Consider the following 23,331-nt stretch of genomic DNA (forward strand, 5'->3'; position numbering starts at 1 on the left):
CAAAAATGTATCCCTGTGTGTAAAATATACCAATAGGAGCAAAGAGGGGACGATATCTCATACGAGAAATTGTAAAAGTGTAAAACACGACTTTATTAGTTATTTTGTATGTATACGTAAACAAACATCAGCTGACAGTTTATATCCTCAAAAAGCTAAGTGTAACCAGCAAAGATTAACCAACTGGATCTATTAAACCCAGTGGGTTAACCTTCAATAGTGTAACCAGGGTATTATGCCAGATGGAAATTATTTGACAAATAATAGTCAATGGAATTGACAACTTAAATGACGCGTTAATTGTGTATAATAGGACATTTAGATATGACATCATTAGCCGGATTTAGCCCATTATCAGGTTTTATTTGCTAAATCCGGCCAAAATCTACCAGATTTCCCATACAAAAATAAATCCTCGTATTGAGTGGATTTGTTTTAAATCTGGCATAAATCCACGTATACAACTCTGTTTTTTGCAACATGTTTCTAGAAAATACAAAAAGTTGCAAGCTGGCACAATAAACAAGGTAGATGCATCGGCGAATTGCTACACTAAAAATAATTTAAAATGTAAAAATTTTTAAACGAGGCGGAAAAATTAAATTTGTTTTGATGTACAAAGTTGATTTTAATCAACCAAGACTAATATTTACGATATCTAAACTATAAAATCATTCGTTTATTTATTTTAGATGGGCAAACTGCGATACAATAATTCTCTATTTGCTCTTTAGTTAGCATTAGTAGCATAATGTGCTAACATTTTCAGTATTAAACAATAAATTTACAAAAAATTCTTTTGACTTTTCAAATTCGATCAGATAGGCTGATGCATCTACCTTGGTAATTGTGCTATGAACAAAAATCAGCTGACTGTCATTTAAATCCTACAAAATGTATATCTAAATGCAATGAGATTTGTACTGGATTTATTAAATCCAGTCGATGATTTATGGCTAGTCTAAATGAGCTATAAGTCATGGCACAATAATACAGGTACAGCGGCAAAAACAGCTGGTTATCACACTAGTTGTCAAAATTCATTATTGTAAATAAAAACACATACAAATGTAAACAAGCAATTCACAATAATACAATAGCTGTGTCCTTTTACGTGATAATTTGTAATAATTATTACTAATGTTGCAGATTTCGACAGATGTATAAAGGAAAAGTTGCTGAAAAAATTGTTTCAGCGACATTTAGTAAGTTAAAAGACACCCCTATTATTGTGACCAAATTTGACGTTTGGTATGATTTGATGTAACACCATATTATTCCACCATGGTATAAGTCCGTGTTTAGACACGCGGGAAAGTAAATTCAGTTTTTAGGCAATAGGGGGTAGGAAATAGTATTGAGGAGCTCTTTCCTCTCCGCTCTCTCCCAAATACTCAATTTACTTTCCCGAGAAATTTGTGTGTCTAAACACAGACTAAGTAACAATGTTTATGAAAGTAACTACGATATAAGCCAGAAATTTATCTCTATCAAGATAGAGATTTATAGGCAGTAAAACGTTCTTCTGGTAATAGAATAGGGGCTAATTGCAACCCAATTCAAAATTGTCTTGGAAAATCATTAATTTTTCGAACAGAAATAACTTGAGCAACAACGCCATGCTTTTTATAGCTTTGTTCCTTTACTTTTTTAATGGTAAAAGTGGTAAAAGAGAAAAGTGTAAAAATTGCTCTCTCATGCACTTTTTTACCAGGAAAGTAAAGGAACGGAAAAATGGTAGATCTGGTAGCAATGTCAAAAAGAAACATAGAAAATCAATTTTCGTCTTTTATTTCACAGTTTTTAATTCAGTTTTGTCAGCGTTCGACTTTTTCTTCTGTTTTTCGTCCATTTTTTTTCATTGTGAAATAATCGTCGAACAAAAGTCGAAAAATCATTTCTACCATTTTTTACCTGCAGAAATTTGTCTGGTAGCCTGTGGTAGAAGAGAAAGATATATGTGCTCTCTCTCCTCTCTCACTCTCTTAAAAATTGCTGCCAGTTTTACCACTTTTTGGGGTTAAGGAACGCTTTGCAGGTTAAAAATGGTAAAATGGTAACAATAGGTAAGTAAAGGAACACAGCTTATGTGTCTCCGACTTATAGTACGTTTACATAACGAACAAAGACATAAAATATAACAAGATGGGACATTTAGATTGCTACTATACATCGGCAGATGGTGCTGGAGGTCTAACATAATGTTATGTTCCAATATGGTGACATAAAATTATGTTATACTCACAGTTTATACAGTTGGCCATTCAGCCCAAACTAGTTAGCCCTGACTATTTAGTTTGCTGTCAAATACATAAAATACAAAGGAAATCAAATCACAATAATGAACAATCTATTATGTTTGTTGTCAAATGTTGTTAACAGAACTCTGAATGGCCAACTGTATAAACTGTGGTTATACTTTTTTTGTTGCCGTCGTGTTCTGTTAGTTGTATGTTATACACAAACACCCTCTATGGTTTAATAGCAAAATTGAACTGCATTATGCACTATGTCCAATCTTTACAGTTCTATGTCTTTGTAACGAAATCAAATTGCGTCAAATAAAATTCACTATATTTGTGATAGAAATTACATCAGAGAAAGTTAAATTATAATTATTTCCACAATTTAAATAAAATTTTATTTATTTCATACAAACAATATTTTATACATATTTAATAATATTATATAGCACTGTCTAAACCCTAAAACTAATTGATATAACTGTTTTCTACATTTTTTAGTTCAACTTCCATTTGGTTTGATCAATAATGAATTCTCTGTAAGAAAAACAATACCATTATCACTATTATATTATTTAAATTTTTTAATTCAAAATTTACCTATTTTCCATTAATTTATTAACCCAAAACTCTCTCAGATCCACAAGTTTACCACCATTTCCACCATATTCTTCAGGCAGCATTTCGCGGGGGAAAAATTTGTAGGCGGTTTCCGTTTTAGGCATGTGAAAGTGTAGCTGTTAAAAGTGTAAAATTAAAAACAAAATTTCAATTTATTACTTTCCCCCAAATACTCACCACACTAATGAGTTCACCTCTCAAAAACGGTCTAACCAAAAACATAACCTAATAATAATAAATAATAATAATTAATTAATTAATAATAATAAAAATTTTAATCAAATTAACCTTATCCAAAAATGATGTTGCATTTATTATATGCACTCCCTTAACACGACCCACATGGGCCTCTTGTATATATTTCATAAACATGCGTATTGTACCAAGGGAAAATTTCGACAAATGTTTCAGCGTAAAACCGGCCATATCGAAAACAACAATTTCACCAATTGCATTTTCCTTGCTCAGCTCCTTAAAACGGCTGTCGACCATCATAAAGAACACTTTCAGAACTTCATTGATATTGAACTGTAGAGAAAAGTGAAATTAAAAAGTTAAATTTATTTCAACGAGTTGCCATATTATACCTTATCGGGATCAGTGTCTGCCAAACGATAAAGCACCAATTTATATTTTTCCGATGTGTAACCGGGCAGGGTTAAAAAATCACTAAAAATGGAAAAAGAATGTTCATAATGTTATTATGAATTACTAGGCGTTTACACAAGACCATTTTTTTTAAATACAACCCTGATTTACATACATTTGTTGTCATTTTTTGAAGAAAGGAAGGCTAACGAATTTTTTTATATTTTTGTAAAAATAAGTGAAAAAATGAAATGTGTTAAAAACAAAAGAAGATGAACAATAACAAAATATGTGAACGGGAAACAAAAATAAATCGATGATTTTCATTCATATTTTTACAACTGTTTTTGCAGTTGTTGGGGCGCCTACGTCACACAGGCACTTTTTGAGTTTTTGACAATCGCTACATGAACTCAATTGTCTGTCATGTGTAAACGCAGGATTACAATTTAATCAATTTAGAACTGTTCAGTATTAGGCCATGTTTATATTATAGCCATGGTATAACTAAAGAGGTAGATATAAATGAAAACAATCATAGAACCCTTGTTTTTTCTGAATTCCAAAAACGTCAAAATAGGTAAACACAAAAGCAACAAGTGGGTTTGTTTACAATACCATCTTTGAGCATTTTATAAAAAACGCGAAAAATGAATGAAGTGTCAAGATTTCTCCACATAATCGAGTTGTGGATATGATAAAATGTTTGTTTCAATGCAAAGCAGACGAATTTTTTCCATACACATGCTCTAAAAACAAATTTAAAATTCATTGAATTCGATTGTTTTTAAAATTGTTTGACATATTATTCAAATAGCACACAAACATACAGAAATTGTGCTGACGTTTTAGGAACAGTCGAAAAAAATTTAAATTGACAGAAAGCTTTAGCTAACCTTTCTTATTAAACCATGATTATAGCTTTTTGCAGGGTTAACCTTCTTAATGCTATGTTTACATTTACGAAATCCACTCGATTTCAACTGTCAATTCCTTTGCTTATACGTCAAATGAAAACTCATTTGAAATCAATTGGATTTTATTTGACGTTTGGGCTATGGAATTGACATTTGAAATTGAGTGGATTTCGTAAATGTAAATATAGTACAAGGAGGATTTATTTGATGTATAAGCAAAGGAATTGACATTTGGAACCCAGTGGGTTTGTAAATGTAAACTTAGCATAAGAGTTCACTTTCGGCCATTTCACTTTTGCAATTTAAAAAAGAAAAGATTTTAGTGTAAATGTAGATTAATTGCTTTTCAAAGAATTCAGCTTAAAGTCAACTTTACGTTATAGCTCCTCAACTGGATTTAATAGATCCAGTACAAATCTCATTGCATTTAGATATACATTTTGAAGGATTTAAAAGGCTGTCAGCTGATTTTTGTTCATAGCACAATTAGGCCCGGGCCACACTAGAGTAATTTCACTGAAATTTTAACATGAAATTATGCGTCTTTAGATCGAGTTCCATAGTAGAGTAAAATCAAGAATTTGCTGTAATGGGGAATTCGGCCTAAGAACACCTAATTTCATGAAATTTTTTAATGAAATTTACTCTAGTGTGGACCGGGACTTACCAAGGTAGATGCATCAGCACATCTGATCGAATTTGAAACGCCAAAAGAATTTTTGTAAACTGAATTCGTCTCAAAAAATATACGTCAAATTACAAATTTATTGTTTAATACTGAAAATGTTAGCACATTATGCTACTAATGCTAACTAAAGAGCAAAAAAATATATTTTTTCGCAGTTTGACCATCTAAAATAAATAAACGAATTATTTTATCGTTTAGACATCGTAAATATTACTCTTGGTTTATTAAAATAAACTTTGTACATCAAAACAAATTTAATTTTTCCACCTTGTTTACAAATTTTTACATTTTAAATTATTTTTAGTGTAGCAATTCACCGATGCATCTACCTTGTTTCTTGTGCCAGCTTGCAACTTCTTGTATTTTCTAGCAACATGTTGCAAAAAACAGAGTTGTATACGAGGATTTATGCCAGATTTAAAACAAATCCACTCAATACAAGGATTTATTTTTGTATGGGAAATCTGGTAGATTTTGGCTGGATTTAGCAAATAAAACCTGATAATGTGCTAAAACCGGCTAATGAAGTCACATATAAATGGGCTATAATGCTCATTATCGTGATAATTTGATCTAAAATATATTTAAATAACGGTCAAATAAATGCAATCGAACTTCACTATAACGTAGCTGCTGTTTTTGTTTTATAAAACGATTTGTTACAGAGAATTATTCGCAGAGGTGTTTAGTATAGGAAAGTACTACTCTATATAAATGGTATGTTTCTTTCCTTTAAAAATGGTAACAGTGGTAAAAAATTTGAAATGAAAAATATTTTCTTTATAATTTTTTTTTTTCATTTGACAGTTTTCACCATTTTAAAACTTTTCATTTCACATTTTAACAGAATCAGAATTGAGCCCCTGCTCTCATATAAATGGTATGCTTTTTAACGCAAGGGAACACTTTGCGGGTAAAAAGTGGTAAAAACTGGAAGACTCAGGCACGTAAAGGAACAAAGCAAAAATTAACCACGAATCTAAACGTAGTTTAATACTTACACTGATTTCATAACAATCTGTGATTTCTCATCCTTTGGATCCCGTTTTATGAAAATGTTATCATAATTATTCCTCATTTTGTAGTTTGTGGTTATCAATTTTTGGGCAGCTTCCTTGTCGCCCTCCATGCAGAAGAGAAAACGTCTTAGCAGCCATCTGTCTAAAAGACAAAATAAAACATGTAATTTATTATTTGATTTATAAATGAACATAACTATTCAATGACACGAGGTCTGTTCGTTTACTCAATAATTTGTACAAATTTGTACAAGTCCAGCAACTTTTTGTAACCGACTAAGGTCTTTTGCATTGTACTGTAGAGTAAACGAACAACATCCAGTAACAATTTGTACAAATTGTAAGTAAACGAACACACATACGGTTGTGCAAAACGATACTAATTTTAATTGTAAAGTTCCACCGGGCAGAGCATAAGATAAAATATTTAAACAAAAAATAGCTAAAACTGTAAGCAAGGGCCTTCAATGGCTAATTACTGAAACATCGTGTATCAAATCAGAATTCCCATGTAAGCGGATCAAAAGGATCAACTGCACCGAACACAACCAGATAATCATCGTATTAGCTTTGTTCCCGTACTTTTTAATAGTAAAACTAGTAAAAGAGAGAAAGAGAGAAAAATTGTTGCCACACAAAAGTTTTTTTCAAAAAGTTCGGGAACGCAAAAATGGAAAAAACGTCAAAAAATCTGGAACAAATGTCAAAGTCGGCGTACCAGCCAAGCAGACGCCGGCATCCATGTTACTATTTTTTATACGCTCAAATTTGTCGAGTAAAAAGTTTTTAAAGAGAGCGTCATTCAGCGCCATTCTTATTTAAAGAGAAGTGAAAATTTTACAACTTTTTTGTGTACGGGAACGGGTTTTCGAGTAAAATGTGTAAAAGTCGTAAAAATTGTAAAAATTTTTTAGTTCTGGAACAAAGCTATTATAATACTGGAAATAAATTGGTTGATTACATACATCTGTGAGCAGTAAAACGCATTTTACGTTTAACATGTTTTATAAAACATGCTTCATTTAAGTTGTCATTACCATACAATATCTGTCAAATAAATGACATAAACTCCCAAAACACATGTTTTAAGTGCAAGTGTAAAATGCGTTTATGTAACCTTTGGATTTTAGTCATTCCGAAGTATCTGAAACGCCGTAAACATTATAGCTTTTTTGCCGGGTTAAAGTCCAATTTACATATGCACATTAAATGATTTCGTTTTACGAAATCCTAGAATCAAATGAAGTGCATTTACATCTGTTTTTTTTTGCGTCATTTGCTTACGCACACAATCGCACATACACACATATACAATAACACAAACACACACACAATATATTTATTCAGAAAAATAGGAATTTCAACACAAATGTGTATCAAATAACTTAAATTAATTCTAAAAACAAAAAAACATAATTTTTGCAAGTTTGTCATCACTTTTGTCATCGTTATTTTTGTTTATCTACAACACACACAAACAAACAAAGACATCATAAAACAGTTGCATTTTTTGGTAGTTTATGACGAAAAAGCAGGGTTGCGTACAATAGTATGGTGTTTTCGTGCGTTGTTTAGAATAAATGACATAGCTATCGTCATTTATTTTTGTATGGTAAATGACGCAAAATGTTGCCTGTTTTAGCAAATAAATGACGAAACAGCTCTAAATGACGAAAAAGTTGCTAATGTAAATTGGACATAACCTTCTTTATGATGATTTATTTGACATATAAAGCGCATTTTACACTTGCACTTAAAACAGGTGTTTTGGGAGTTTACGTCATTTATTTGACAGATATTGTATGGAATTGACAACTTAAATGATGCATGTTTTGTAAAACATGCTAAATGTAAAATGCGTTTAACCAATGGAATTGACATTTGAAACCCAGTATGTTTATTAAATCCGGTTATATATAAACGTATTATAATGCAATTATCCAATAAGGCCAATAGAAATTATGGTATAAAACCTGCAAAAGAGTACTATCTAGTACTCTTTTTACAATTTTGCACTATAAAACCGTTCCCGTACTCCAAAAAGTAGCAAACCGTGTTCTTCTCTTTAAAGAATAGTAATAGTAAGTTTACATTAACGAAATCGAGTGGATTTCAACTGTCAATTCCTTTGCGTATACGTCAAATAGAACTCTATTCTGAAATCCATTGAATATTATTTGACGTTTAAGCAATGAAATTGGCAGTTGAAATCGAGTGGATTTCGTAAATGTAAACGTAGCATAAGAAAGGATCACTCAGCCGTGCTGGAGGATGGTCTGTTCCTTTACTTTTAAAAATGGTAACAGTGGCAGAAAATGGTAAAAGTGGTAAACTGCTATCATATAATATCTATATTACATTACGTATATTTCATGTGTATGTTTTGAATTGTTTGTCCTCTTGTAATTCTTTGTGTGTGCGAAAAATGACATTTTACATATGATTTATAATTTTTGCTATTACACCAGTATATGTTTTTTTGTGTGACATAACCTATAAATGTAAACAAATCCTTTATCAAATCGATTTATTTAAGTTTCTTTAAGAAATTATTTCTTTCAGCAAATTTTGCAAATTTCTGCTTTCATCAAAACAAACAAATCAGCTGTTTTCTATTTATTGTACAAACAAAAATAGAAAGAGCTCTAAAACGAAAAAGTTACACATGGGTTCACACATCATTTTGATAGATGAAATTTTTTATATGGATCACACTATGTGTACAACATGTAGATGTAAAAATATGCAAAACATACACATGAAATACACGTAATGTAATATAGCTATAAATTGTATGATATTAAAAGTGAGGGAACACTTAACAGGTTAAAAATGGTAAGAAATGGTAACCTCAGGCACGTAAAGGAACAGAGCAGGAGATATACCCTCAGCCTCTGGCTATACCAACAAGTGAGCAAAGGCTACAGTTGGGATAGGGCCGACTATGTGATACATATCTTTTAGGGATAAACTAAACTTTTCACCTATCTGGCTTTTATACCAAATGACTTAAAGTTGAACCAAAATAATTCATATTTTGGTTAATATTTGACTACTGTCGGCTTCTACGTGGTACTGATTGAAAGCTTTGCTGGTCTTCTTGATGAGCATTTTATATGTCTTTAATACACCAAATAGAAACAGAGGTATTTGTCATTAAAGTAAAAACTTCAAAATGTTAAAATTGTGATAGCTAAGAGCCCATCCCCCTTCAACTCTTCTATAAAGACTCCCATTAGCTCGTCTATAATGACTCCCCTCAGTTCGTCTATAAAGACTCCCCTCTGCTCGTCTATAGAGACTCCCTTCAGTTCGTCTATAAAGACTCCCTTCAGATCGTTTGTAAAGACTCCCCTCAGCTCGTCTATAAAGACTCCCTTCAGCTTGTTTGTAAAGACTCCCCTCAGCTCGTCTATAAAGCCTTATTGAATTCGTTTATTAAGTCTTGCTTGAGATCGCCCATAAACACGCATCAGCTCACCTATTATTCTATTCTATTAATATGTATTCCGATTTTAAGATGTAATCTCGTTATTCAGGAAGAACTAAAGTTAAAAAAGCATTTATTGGCAAAAATAAAATAATATATTAGCAATTCAAATGTAAATTAATTCAACAAGTCATTAATGTCGTCAAAGTTTAACTTAAATTATGCTAATGCTACGTTTACATTTACGAAATCCACTCGATTTCAACTGTCAATTCCATAGCTCAAACGTCAAACGAAATCTCATCTAGATTTCATTTGACGTTTAACCTATGGATTTGACAGTTGAAATCGAGTGGATTTCGTAAATGTAAACCAAGCTTAAGTTTACATTTACGAAATCCACTCGATTTCAACTGTCAATTCCATAGCTCAAACGTCAAATGAAATCTCATCTGGATTTCATTTGACGTTTAACCTATGGATTTGACAGTTGAAATCGAGTGGATTTCGTAAATGTAAACCAAGCATTAGGTTGTTTCGTGGATTTTTAATACAATCTTGTAATTAATTAACAAAACATAGTTTTTTGTTTAATGGATTTCAAGGGCAAGTTTTGTGTTTTGATCATATTGGAGTTTGCTGTGGAATTTTTCGAGATTTTCGACAACATTTATAATATAATATTTTTAGCTGAAAAAATCAAAACGATCCGAGAGGTGTTCTTAAACTTCACTTATGCCGAAATTTGTAAAGGAGGTACCCGAATGTTTGCAATTTTTAGAATTTTTCCGTTCCCGTACAGATTGCTCTTTTGCAAGCTTTACCATTAAAAAAGTACGGGAGCAAAGCAAGTGCAAAATTTTGGAAAACCAAGGAAATGAAATAAATCCCTATAAAGACTCCCTTCAAATCGTCTATAAAGACTCCCTTTAGCTCGTCTATAAGGACTACTATCAACTTGTCTATAAAGCATTGCTGAACAGACATTTGTCGCTGGTTACGAAGTTTTTCGGCAATTCAAACACACACGACCCGAACGCAAAGAAAGAGCGTGCAATTGTAAGCAAATGTGTTGATTTGTTTTTGTTTTGTAGCTTGTGTGTACACAAATTTACTAACACTGTCATAAATAGTCAATGTTTTATAAAGACTCCTCTGGTTTATAAAGACTCCTCTCAGCTCTTCTATAAAGACTTCATTCAGCTTGTCTACTAAGACTCGTTTCCGCTTTTTTATAAAGGCTCCCTTCAGCTGGTTTATGAAGACTCGTCTATAAGGACTCCATTCAACTCGCCTAAAAAGACTCCATTAAGCTCGTCTATAAAGACTACCCTCAGCTCGCCTATAAAGACTCCCCTCAGCTCGTCTATAAAGCCTCATTGAATTCGTTTATTAAGTCTTGACTTGAGATCGCCCATAAACACGCATCTGCCCATCTATTATTCTATTCTATTAATATGTATTCCGATTTTAAGATGTAATCTCGTTATTCAGGAAGAACTAAAATTCAAAAAGCATTTACTGGCAAAAATAAAATAATATATTAGCAATTCAAATGTAAATTAATTCAACAAGTCATTAGTTTAACATAAATTAGGTTGTTTCGTGGATTTTTTAATACAATCTTGTAATTAATTAACAAAACATAGTTTTTTGTTTAATAGATTTCAAGGGCAAGTTTTGTGTTTTGATCATATTGAAGTTTGCTGTGGAATTTTTTCGAGATTTTCGACAACATTTATAATATAATATAATATTTATAGCATTTTATTATTTTTGTATTGGCTTTATACTTTTACTTTCAATAATCTTTACCTATATTTTGTGGTAATTGAGGCTGAGTTTTCAGCCATTGCTCCATTTCGTCTAATTGCTTTTCAACTTCAATCATCATTTTGTTCACTTGTGTTTTTTTGTTTATAATTATAATATAATAAACACAATTTTAATCTTTTTTTTGCGAACAATCACAACGCTAAACTACTCTTCCGACTTGACTTCTTAATTGTTTTGATCCAAGAGACAGACAACCTTTAGGTTTTAAGTCGCGTTTTCAACTGAAACGTGAGTTGGATATTCAAAAGCCAAGTGTGAAGATAATTCCCAAATAGCCAGTCAGTCAGCCAGCCATCCCCCAATACACTGAAATCACAAAATAGCTTGGAGACTTGAAGACAGCAAAACAAGCGCCCAACTTATATGTATATAAGCTTTGTTTGTTTGTTGTTTCTTTGGCGAGTGGAGTATAATTATTTATGTTAAGTAACTATAGTTTGAAAAGCATTGGAGTTTATAATTAATTAGTTGATGGATGATTGAGAAATTCAAAACTCAATCAAAAAATGAAGCAGAAGAAAACGAAACTGGAATAGCTACGAATCAAAACAAAAACCACAAATGAAATGTTGACCTCTAATTTCTCAAAATGTTAAACAAGTTTTGATATTTTATTGTAATAGCATATTTTTTTGTTTTCTTTTTAAAAGTTTCAATGCATTTGGGTTAAGGGTATCTTTGGATAATCTGCAGAGATACAAAGATCAAAATACCCCATTATTACAATATCAAATTTAATGACTTTATAGTCAAGCAGATGGGAGTTTTTATAGACTAGCGAAAGGGGGAAAGGAGTTTTTATAAACGAGCAAAAGGGAGTGTTGATAGACGAGCGAATGAATGAAGGGAGTCGTTATAAACGAATTGCAGGAAGTCTTTATATACGAGCGAAAGTGATTCTTTTTATATGATAGGCTTATAATAGGCCTGATCGATAACTTCGTAAGTAAAAGGTACTTGCAAGTTCTTGCAATTACTTGCTAGTACTTCTCATTTCTCATTCACTGAATAAATTTGTTATCGAACAGCATTTTGTAAAAGTTTGTACAAATTTGTGCAAACTTTTAGGTTATCGATCGAACAGACCTAATATCACTTACTTTGTTGTCATGAAACAAATCTCATTAAAATAGGCGTTCTTAGATCGAGTTCACCACTACTGCAATTTCATAAAATTCTGTTTGGTCTACATTTACGAAATCCACTCGATTTCAACTATCAATTCCAAATGCCGTCAAATGAAATCCAATGGTTTTGAGGTGAGATTTCATTTGAAGTATACACAAAGGAATTGACAGTTGAAATCCACTCGATTATGAATGAATTTTTTTATTATTAGGTCTGTCTGGTTAGACCTAATAATTACAAATTTCATACATTCTTCCGTCTGTGTATTTTTACGTCACAGGCTAACATATGTAGATATGTACATATGTACGTACATACTTACATACAAAATCCAATATTTCTCTACGAAGTTGCATCATCTACCTAAAAGCTCTCATAATTACATACATACAATTTTTCTTTTCCTCCATAATTTCCACAAGAAACAAAAAACTCTCCAATGATGCTTTAAAGTTCGACTGTTGATTCGCTTGCAGGTATTTATGACTGTGTTCATGTGTTATCACCTGCAAATGGGTCAATGCATATTAAATAAACAAATGCACACTGGTTTGTGACCTAAACCGGTAATAAACACAAACACACTCAAAATGATGCAATTTACAACGATTCCATACAAAAGGTATGAGGGGGGATTTCCCGCATAAGAAGGAGTGTTGATCGATTATATTTATTTTGTTATATTCCAGAAAGTATAATATTGTTACGGAATTAGATTTAACTAATCTCCGTGTAGACGTTGTTTTATTCCCCGATACGTTTTGTACCAAATAAAACAGGGTTCGTTTTAGATTACATTTCTACAATGCTTTATTTACTTTATTACACTTATTCAGAACCGACTTTAATTACTAAGCACACAGCAAGTCTCTAGTTAGCACGCAGCTATTCTTTAACCGATCTGTTCAGTTCAACGCTTAAAACACAACTCACTCGTCATTGCCAGTTCCCCTGTATTTATATCCCAAAGTCTCCCTGTTCGAGAGTCCTCTAGAAAATGTCTGGCAACTCCTCGAATATGTACAACGAACACACAGACGCACATTCGCACTAAGCGAACAACCAGACTCACATACATGGGGGATGATCAATGACGTAATTACAACAACAAATAAATGCAAGAAAAGAAGTAACAAACTAAACGATAATTACATGATTATGGCAAAACAAACAAAAGAACATTAACAAAAGGTAATGTAACGACTAGAATGATGAAGAGAGTTCTACATGGTAGTTGTTGTTGCTTAAATAAAATAACTGCGTAATAAAACGTTACGTTACAATTCAAATTTTTAAATTAACGGAAATTAAACTAAATTAACTTAAACCTATCAGTTACATTCGTAACAATATTATGTGTGTTCGTTTACTCAAAATTTGTACAAATTGTTACTGGATGTTGTTCGTTTACTCTACAGTACAATGCAAAAGAGCTTAGTCGATTGCAAGAAGTTGCTGGACTTGTACAAATTTGTACAAATTATTGAGTAAACGAACACACCTATTATGTTTACGTTTTTACTTATTTTTTTGCTAGAAAAAACTCAGTTAAACGTAAACAGATCAATCATGAATGTAATCTCCCCGTGAGTTTTGTCTTTCTTCCGTTGCAACTTAAAGGAGAGAGTGAGAAAACTCACGGAGAGTTGTTATTCATGATCGGGCTGAAAAAATATAAACAAAGACGACGCTATCTTCCCCTCTTTTTGCTAGAAAAATTTGGGCGAGTAGAGTCTACAAGCTAGCATCTTATTAACTGGTACGTTAATTTTTACAGTTCTACTAGAATTTTTGGCAATCTGAGACATTTTTTAATGGTGAAAGTAGCAAAAGAGCGAACTGAGAAAATTTCTCTACGTAACAAGTTTTGCAAAAAAGGAACGGAAGGGAAAAATAAACAAAATGGTTTAAATTTTGTATTTCGCTATTTGGTGTGACAACAGCAACAACATAACTAACAAATTTACAAAAACAACATTGTTGTTATTGAAAATTAATTGTCAAAGATAAATATTAAATAATAGGGTCGTTCCAAAAAAAAACATAAATACATTTTGAAAATCCTCTAAAATAGAACAAATTTAAATCTATCTGCCTGTTTCTGTATGTCGAAAGAAGAATGTATGCGAATAAAATACAGGCCCAAACTTTAGTTTTCGAAATAAGTTTATCTTTGCTTTTGCTTCAAAACAAAACCAAATTTGAAAACACACACAAAATTTGGGCGTGTTTCATTCGCGCACTTTCTTCTTTCGACATAGAGAAACAGGCTGAAAATGTAAATATAACGCATTCCGAACTCTCGTAGGTAATTTATATTACACGTTTAGGATGAAAAACAGCATTTTATTGTAGCAAGTCTCGAAGTTTAAAATTTCGTTAGTAGATCCTATTACATTTTGAAAACTTAATTTACAAAAAAAGTAAGATTGTCATATGTATACATGATTTATTTAAATTGAAATAAACGCTTACTATCGCGATTTAGACTTAGAATGGTCCGATGTTGAAAATTATATTCAATTTCAATAAGAATAACGATTTGCTCTTATAATGGAAAACATAAAAGAAATAAGTGCACAGGAAAACTTGTATGCAATCGGTCCGGGAACGTTTTTTACGATAGGGGAAAAGTGGTAAAGTATTTCCCCATTTCTTGCCATTTTTAATATGCAAAGCGTTATTTAACCCCAAAAAGTGGTAATACTAGAAACAATTTTTAAGAGAGAGAGAACAAAAATTGCCGCCCGGAAAAATTTCTTCGGGTAAAAATGGCATTTGTTTGACGATTATTTGGAAATCAAGAAAAAAAAATAACAAAAAGAAAATAAGCGAACGCTGACAAAATACAGTGAAATACAAGAAGAAATTTAAATTTTTTGACAGTTTTCTCTTTTGCCACTTTTACCATTAAAAAGGTAAAGGAATATTCCATGCTCTATGTGGTAGAGTTGGCAATTCCCAACCACAGTCTATACAGTCGAACACTCAGCCCAAACTAGTTAGCCCTGACTATGTATTTAGTTTGCTGTCAAATACATTATTAGCCCTGTTCCTTTACGTGCAAGAATCTTCAAGTTTTACAACTTTTTACTCGAAAAGCGTTCCTTTACTTCAGACACCATACAATTCATATGGAAGTAGATCACAACTTTTGCTACTTTTGCCAGTTTTACCATTTTCAAAAGTAAAGGAACAGACCATATTGTGACATAAAATACGAAGGAAATCAAATCACAATAATGAATAATCTGTTATGTTTGTTGTCAAAAGTTGTTAACAGAACTCTGAATGACCGACCTTCTGTAGGCTTGTTCCCAACATTAGATATTTTCGATATTTCATCTCAAAAATTAATTTGTCATCACCATTAATTTGGAAATGAAAATTGCGGAAATGTTTCTGCTTTTGTTGGTATTTTGCACAAGTAGTTCTCCGAAATTTAAAATGAGAAAGAACAATTGCTTTTATTTAATCATAATACACAAAATTACATTTTATATATATATAATTGTTCCACAAACATTTTAATACATTTTACTTTTCCAAAAAATTGTACGTGTGACTACGTATTTACTTTCTTACATCCACAAAACCGAAAAGTCGCGAATTTTCCATTTATTTCAATGAATTTTAGGTTAGAGGGTTTTAATATGATAATAGTGATAGACAAAACTATCTGTCGGTATTGAATTTTTAAAAAATAATCGATAGTGCCATCGATTTTTTAACAGCTCTATTGTGGTGATATTTCTTATATTTATTTATTTATTTATTTATTTATTTATTTATTTATTTATTTATTTATTTATTTATTTATTTATTTATTTATTTATTTATTTATTTATTTATTTATTTATTTATTTATTTATTTATTTATTTATTTATTTATTTATTTATTTATTTATTTATTTATTTATTTATTTATTTATTTATTTATTTATTCAATCCACATACTAATACAAAAGCCTTCAAGGCCAATAAAATAGTATTAACAAAATATTAAATTCCGAGTAGAAATAATTGTAAAATCTAATTTTTATACCCTAGACAGACGGCAGAGTTAATTTGCATTAAAAATGTCCTAATTTGAATTAATTTTTCACCCTGACAGACGATAGTATCTACATTTATGAAACAGCTGTTTGTGTTGTTTGTTTGAACCCAGCAGACCATTTCATAAAGCTTTACAAAAGTTCGCCAAAATATGCGAAACAAATACACATTCTACCTTTCACCGCGATGAAGCAAAAATAAATTTAATTTATTCGCGATATTTTTGAGTCTTTTTAATATTATAAAAATATTGCAAAACTTTAAAAAACATTTGAGGAAGATATAATTTTCGATAGAATTGGTATGGTGGGTAATGAAATTTTTTGTGAAAATAAAAATTTGAAAAAGAGTTTTTTTAGAAGGCGTGAAAAACGATTAGCTGCTATTCTACTCGCGAAAGACCACTACTTATTTTGAAGAAGACAATTGATTTTCAACAGCATTGCCATATTGAAATTGCTAAATTCAGTTTAAAGTTCCTTTGATTTTGTGCATTAAAAAAGTGGATAATGCACGAATTAATTTGAATTAAGGCAGTTAATGCAAATTAACGCTGCCGTCTGTCTAGGGTATTAATGCGTGTTGATATATTTGCAAAAAAGTTATAGCCATGGCCCAATAATACAGGTCCTCTCTCAAGCGAATTCAAACAAAAACAAAGATTTGAAATGTCAAAATTCATAAACAAAGGCGAAAAATTTGTTTTCGCCGACACGGAATATGTTTGAGGCGAATTTCTTTATTCTGAATTAAGGTAGATGCATACATAAAATTTTCCGAGAAAAAGTTGTTGACGCAGTTATTTTTGTTTGGCGTAACAGAAAATACCAGCTGATCGATCTTTAACTGCCAAAATAAGTTATTGTAAACTAAATTCTAATACAAAACACAACAAATGTTGACATTTCACGTGTACAACATTAAGTTGATTTGTTTTTTTTTTTTTCGATATACATCTACCTGCTTCTCTAAAGTTTGACATTTCTCTACCTCACAGCGAATTTAAATGACATGTATATGAATTTTGACAGCTCAAATCAAAATCATTTGTTTTTGAGAGAGGACCTTTATAATTGGGCCATGGTTATAGCCCTTGTATACATACATACATACATATGTATGCATTTTTTATGAATAGGACGCGCTCTATTCTCATCACAGCTGTTTTGTTTGTCGCAATATAAATAACGAAAATAAAATAAAAATAAAAAATAACGCATTTTGACTTGCAGAAGGAATTACATATGGGCGAAAAACAGTGACAGTTGCTATGCATAACATGCATAAAACATACCGTGTAGAAGCTGCTTTATTATTGTTTGTATACAAGTTATTAGTCCATATTTACATTAGGCAATTTTCCTTGCGGCAATTGTCAGTTTGTAGGTGAAAGAGGGTGTTGAGAGGCAAAGGGTTACCATATGCCTCATCCCTCTCTCTATGAAACTGACAATTGCCGCAAGGAAAATTGCCTAATGTAAATATGGACTTAGTGTAATAGCATGACCATGATACAATAGTTGTGTCTTTTTACTTTTTCAGTAATAATTATTCAGTAACTGCTTTTCAGAGAGTAAGAGAGATTTTACTCTTTCATACGAAAATAGAGAAAAAAGTAAAAAGACAGCATTTATGGGTACTTTACACGATATGTATTTTACATATGGGTTGTCACTTTGCGTATACATTTTGTATATAAAAAGTGACAACCCATATGTAAAATACATATCGTGTAAAGTACCCATTAGTAAACTTTAGCAAGATAACAGTTAATAACCAAAACAAAAACATTGGCGCCAATGCATGAAAGAAAAACTAACTCCAAAGCAATGAAAAAGTTTTTCAATTTTAAGCAAAATGGTATGCACACCCGCCTTGCACGCTAAAGGTCGTGGGTTCGATTCCCCGGCCAGTCAACATCAAACACTTTTCAACGGTGGCAAAATACCCCTCAGTAATGTTGGCGACATTTTCTGAGTATTTCAGCCTTGTAAAACTTCTCTACAAGTGGTGTCTTAGACACGCCGTTCGGACTCGGCGATAAAAAGTAGGTCCCATATCATTGAGCTAATATGAATTGGGGTGCGCTCATTGATATGAGAGAAGTCTCCCTTGTCCCTTCCGGGATGTCTGTGGAACAATTATTATATATTAAATAAAAAATAATTAATATATTAATAAAACAATCAATAAATATAGCTGAATCGTAATATTTATAATATTTTTCCACAAAAATAAGATAAACATTGAGAAGCTGACCATTAGCAGATGATTAAAAAACAGCTGATCGAACTTGCTAAATGTTGCTGGGAAAAGGTGTGTTCGTTTACTCAACAATTCGTACAAATATGTACAAATTCAGTAACTTCTTGTAATCGGCTAAGGTTTTTTACATTGTACTGTAGAGAAAACGAACAACATCCAGTAACAATTTGTACAAATTTTGAGTAAACGAACACACATAAAAATTCTTTCCATTTTCTTTTTCATTGTGAAATAATCGTCAAACAAAAGTCGAAAAATCAGTTTTGCAATTTTTTACCTGCAGAAATTTTGCTGGTAGCCTGTGGTAGAAGAGAAAGCCATTTTCGCTCTCTCTCCACTCTCACTCTCTTAAAAATTGCTCCCAGTTTTGCCACTTTTCGGGGTTAAGAAACGCTTTGCAGGTTAAAAATGGTTACAAATGGTAAAAATGGTAACCTCAGGTAAGTAAAGGAACACAGCTTAAATGTCATGAAATTATGTGTTCTTAGGTCGAGTTCCATATTAAAGTAATTTTATGAAATTGCTGTAGTGGGGAACTCAATCTAAGAATGCCTAATTTAATGAGCTTATTTCCTTGAAATGACCGTCGTTGACTGATCGTTGTTCAGTGAACTATAATGAACTATGCAAAAGTTCTTCAAGTTGTCAAAAATTTTATTTAGGTTTTCATACGAATGTTTCCCCAGCAAAATTTGAAGGAAGGGGTTCCATGCGATGACGTGATTTCATGGCATCTTTTGCGTTGGTTCAAACGAAGTCGTGAAAGATCCGATCTTGTCATTATCATTTGAACCAATGCAAAGGAAGTCGTGAAAGATCCGATCTTTTCATCAGCATTTGAACCCATGCAAAGGAAGTCGTGAAAGATCCGATCTTTTCATCAGCATTTTAACCCAGTCCATCGATCGAATAGACATGAATTTTGTATTTTTATTTATACAATTTTTTTCTAAATATATAAGATTAATTATTTACAATAGTCTTGATGTTGTCGGAGACTCGAAATCACAACCAAAGTTGTTAAAACTCTTGTCGTAATGATAATGTCATTGCAAAGGGTTGGTGAAAATTACATGCCAAAGCATTGGTGGAAACGACATGCCAAAGCATAGGTGAAAATGACATGTCAAAGCAATGGTGTAAATGACATGCTTTGGATCCAAAAATGAATAGCATCTTTTAGGGTCCACGCTCATATAAAATTCATCGATGAAGATGCTAAAAAGATGACATGCCGGATCACTTTCACCCATGATTGAATGGCATCTTTGGCATCGAACATTTTGCTGGGTCACAATAACAATGAATTTGACAGATGGTGTGAAATCAGCTTCAAATACAATGAACTTTGTTGCTTCTCCATTTCCTGTAAAAGAATAAAGGCCAAGCGCTACCTAATTCTAATGCGATATTGCGTTTCTTTATTCCTTTACAGAAATAGAGGCTTGGACAAGCATGATTTTCTCTTTGTGTTCGCACCTTTATCACTTCACCCATGGTACAATAAGAAAGGTAGATGCATCGGCGAATTGCTACAACAAAGCAGCGAATTCATAGTTTTTTGACGTTTTAGATTCGATCAGCTGGGCTGAGGCATCTACCTTTCTAATTGTACCATGGCTTCACCTTATATCATGGTACAATCATACAGGTAGCATTATCAAGCCAGCTGATGGTAACATAATGTGTCAATTGCATTGAATTGATGTCAAATTTTGACATCTTATGTTACCAACAATTGCCGATGCGGCTACCTGTATATTTGTACCATGCCTTATATATTGCATCATAGGACTATGCACATATATCGACTAATCTAGCTCATACGTTCTATTCAGTAAACCGTTCAATTGAACTAGTTCTTTCATGAACTAAAAATAATGCCGCCTTCCGATTTAGTATAACGGCGTTGGATTAGTAATCAAACGCCGAAGATTTCATGTGCACGCACAGAAAGTGTAGCCTTTTTTAATAACAATATTAATTTAAGAAACAATTATAACAATTGTAATTTAAATTCACCCTCAAATGGATTAATAAATTTAAAATTAACGCAAAATAGAGCGATACAGCAAGTAAACAAATCATCATCGTGCCAAACTAAAGTGAAAAACGCATTAAAAAGCAACAACAAAAGCACGAGGTTTTTGACAACAAAGTCAAATCGGCTGTTGTTTGTGTGTAGAGAGGAAGCTTACTTAAGGATAATACTGATAATACTTTACATTAAAGGACATAATTGATATTTAAGCAACAAAATGGTACCTATGGGACCAGTACATGGTGGTCATCCTGGAGTTCATGCTCCCCAGCCCATACCACCGGCTGGGCCCAATACCTTACAATCTTCACAGTCGAGTGGTAATACATCGGCCTCATCGAACAAGTCATCATTGTCCATTAAGCCAAATTATACTCTGAAATTTACTTTGGCCGGTCACACTAAGGCAGTATCTGCGGTAAAATTCTCACCCAATGGTGAATGGTTGGCCAGTTCTTGTAAGTAACTACTCTTAGGACAAGTTTTACTTTCATTTAACGCTTTGTTTTCATAATTTTATAGCGGCTGATAAATTGATCAAAATTTGGGGTGCCTACGATGGGAAATTCGAGAAAACCATATCTGGCCACAAATTGGGCATTTCCGACGTTGCCTGGTCTTCCGATTCAAGGCTTTTGGTAAGCGGTAGTGATGACAAAACCCTGAAAGTATGGGAGCTCAGCTCTGGAAAATGTTTGAAAACTCTTAAGGGCCACAGCAATTATGTTTTCTGCTGTAATTTCAATCCGCAATCAAATCTCATAGTATCTGGTAGTTTCGATGAATCTGTACGCATTTGGGATGTAAGAACCGGTAAATGTTTAAAGACATTGCCGGCCCACTCTGACCCTGTATCAGCGGTGCACTTTAATCGTGATGGTTCACTGATTGTAAGTTCCAGTTATGATGGTCTTTGTCGCATTTGGGATACAGCCAGTGGCCAATGTTTAAAGACTCTAATAGACGATGATAATCCACCAGTTAGTTTTGTGAAATTTTCACCAAATGGAAAATACATATTGGCCGCTACACTTGACAACACATTAAAGTTGTGGGATTATTCAAAGGGAAAGTGTTTAAAAACGTATACGGGACACAAAAATGAAAAGTATTGTATATTTGCCAATTTTTCAGTAACAGGAGGAAAGGTAAGTTTTTCAACCAATAACAATGAAAATATTAAAAAATTTTAAAATCTTTCATTTACAGTGGATTGTATCGGGCAGTGAAGACAATATGGTTTACATATGGAATTTACAGTCAAAGGAAGTGGTACAAAAACTCCAAGGCCACACGGACACCGTTTTGTGTACGGCATGTCACCCCACAGAGAATATAATTGCATCGGCAGCATTGGAAAATGACAAAACCATAAAATTATGGAAAAGCGATACATAATTATTTAAGAATAATTTTATTATCACAATCAGCATAATCTGTATTTTAATTTTAGTAATTTTTCGTAACTTAAGGCATAAACAACAACAAAAAGAAAGAAATTGGCATTTCTTAAAAATAAAATTTCCAAAATTTCATTTAAAATTTAGCAAAATAGGGGTTTTCTTCAGTTTCTTTTGGTGGAGTAGTTACAAAATACTCACTCTCTACTACCATGGCTTCAGTTTAAATGACGAACGCTCTTTGTATTTTTTAACTTTATTTGGAAAATAAAATACCTTTTTTTAAATAAACCTAGAACGTATTTGTTTATTTTTCTCTTTTTTGAACATTTCTACTATTGATCAGTATGTTTTTTAAAGAAAAATATTGGTCTGTTTCAGAACTGCAAGAATCTACTAATTTTTACTATTTTAGTAGTAAAAAATAGTAGCTTCTTGCAGGTTGTGGAACAGAGCATATATAAAGAAATTAAAGTAAAATATTAGGTGTGTACGATAATATTCCCAGCAATAATTACTCAGTCAGTTCCAGCAACCTCTCTCAGTGATGTTTACTCTCTCAAGCAAGAAAAATTGCAGAAAGTTATCGAACAGCATTTTGCAAAATCTTGCAAGAAAGTCAGCTGTTTTCGAAAATGTAAGAAATTTGTTTTTGTTTCTTTTGATATTTTAAACCAAACGGAACAAAAACATAAATTTTAAAATTGCTGTTTACTTATTTAATGCTTTAATCCTATCCACAACGCTTTAGAATCTAAAAAAATGTGCAATTGTGAAATTTTCTTGGTCAAAAATTTTAACATTTCGAGTTGTTTACATTGATTAAAAGTCAGCTGATCAGACTTGCAAGTTTTTGCGGGACAAATTAGCTGTGTCTGGTTACCCTAAAATTTGTAACAATTTGTACCAATTGTTGCTGGAAGTCGTCTGTTAACACCATAGATGGGCTTTCTTGCACGCCAGCGTTGCTATGTTTTGTTTCTCTTTTTCGTTGTTACAACATAAATAAACATTTACGGGTAATTTTGCACATTTTTTTTAATATAACAGTTTTTTGGACTTGTTAAGATACCATCTGTGTTTAAAAAATATTAAAAAA

General features: G+C 32.1%; 2 protein-coding genes across 2 annotated transcripts; one reads left to right on the forward strand and one right to left on the reverse strand.

Annotated features, from left to right (window-relative positions):
* Positions 1-2,615: 2,615 nt before the first annotated feature.
* Positions 2,616-11,650, reverse strand: LOC141397249 (alpha-tocopherol transfer protein). The gene is made up of 7 exons (XM_073973350.1): positions 11,322-11,650; positions 6,059-6,218; positions 3,452-3,533; positions 3,153-3,392; positions 3,042-3,089; positions 2,844-2,980; positions 2,616-2,780 (listed from the first exon to the last, which is right to left on the reverse strand). The coding sequence occupies exons 1-7, from the start codon at positions 11,398-11,400 to the stop codon at positions 2,741-2,743; spliced, it is 786 nt and encodes a 261-aa protein (XP_073829451.1). The 5' UTR covers positions 11,401-11,650; the 3' UTR covers positions 2,616-2,740.
* Positions 11,651-20,688: 9,038 nt separating this feature from the next.
* Positions 20,689-22,527, forward strand: wds (WD repeat-containing protein wds). Its single transcript, XM_073973123.1, has 3 exons — positions 20,689-21,290; positions 21,355-21,980; positions 22,042-22,527. The coding sequence occupies exons 1-3, from the start codon at positions 21,050-21,052 to the stop codon at positions 22,228-22,230; spliced, it is 1,056 nt and encodes a 351-aa protein (XP_073829224.1). The 5' UTR covers positions 20,689-21,049; the 3' UTR covers positions 22,231-22,527.
* Positions 22,528-23,331: the final 804 nt, after the last annotated feature.

The sequence above is a fragment of the Musca autumnalis genome, unplaced genomic scaffold (assembly GCF_047663935.1).
Source record: "Musca autumnalis isolate F117 unplaced genomic scaffold, ASM4766393v1 scaffold_3, whole genome shotgun sequence".
Lineage (NCBI taxonomy): Eukaryota > Metazoa > Arthropoda > Insecta > Diptera > Muscidae > Musca > Musca autumnalis.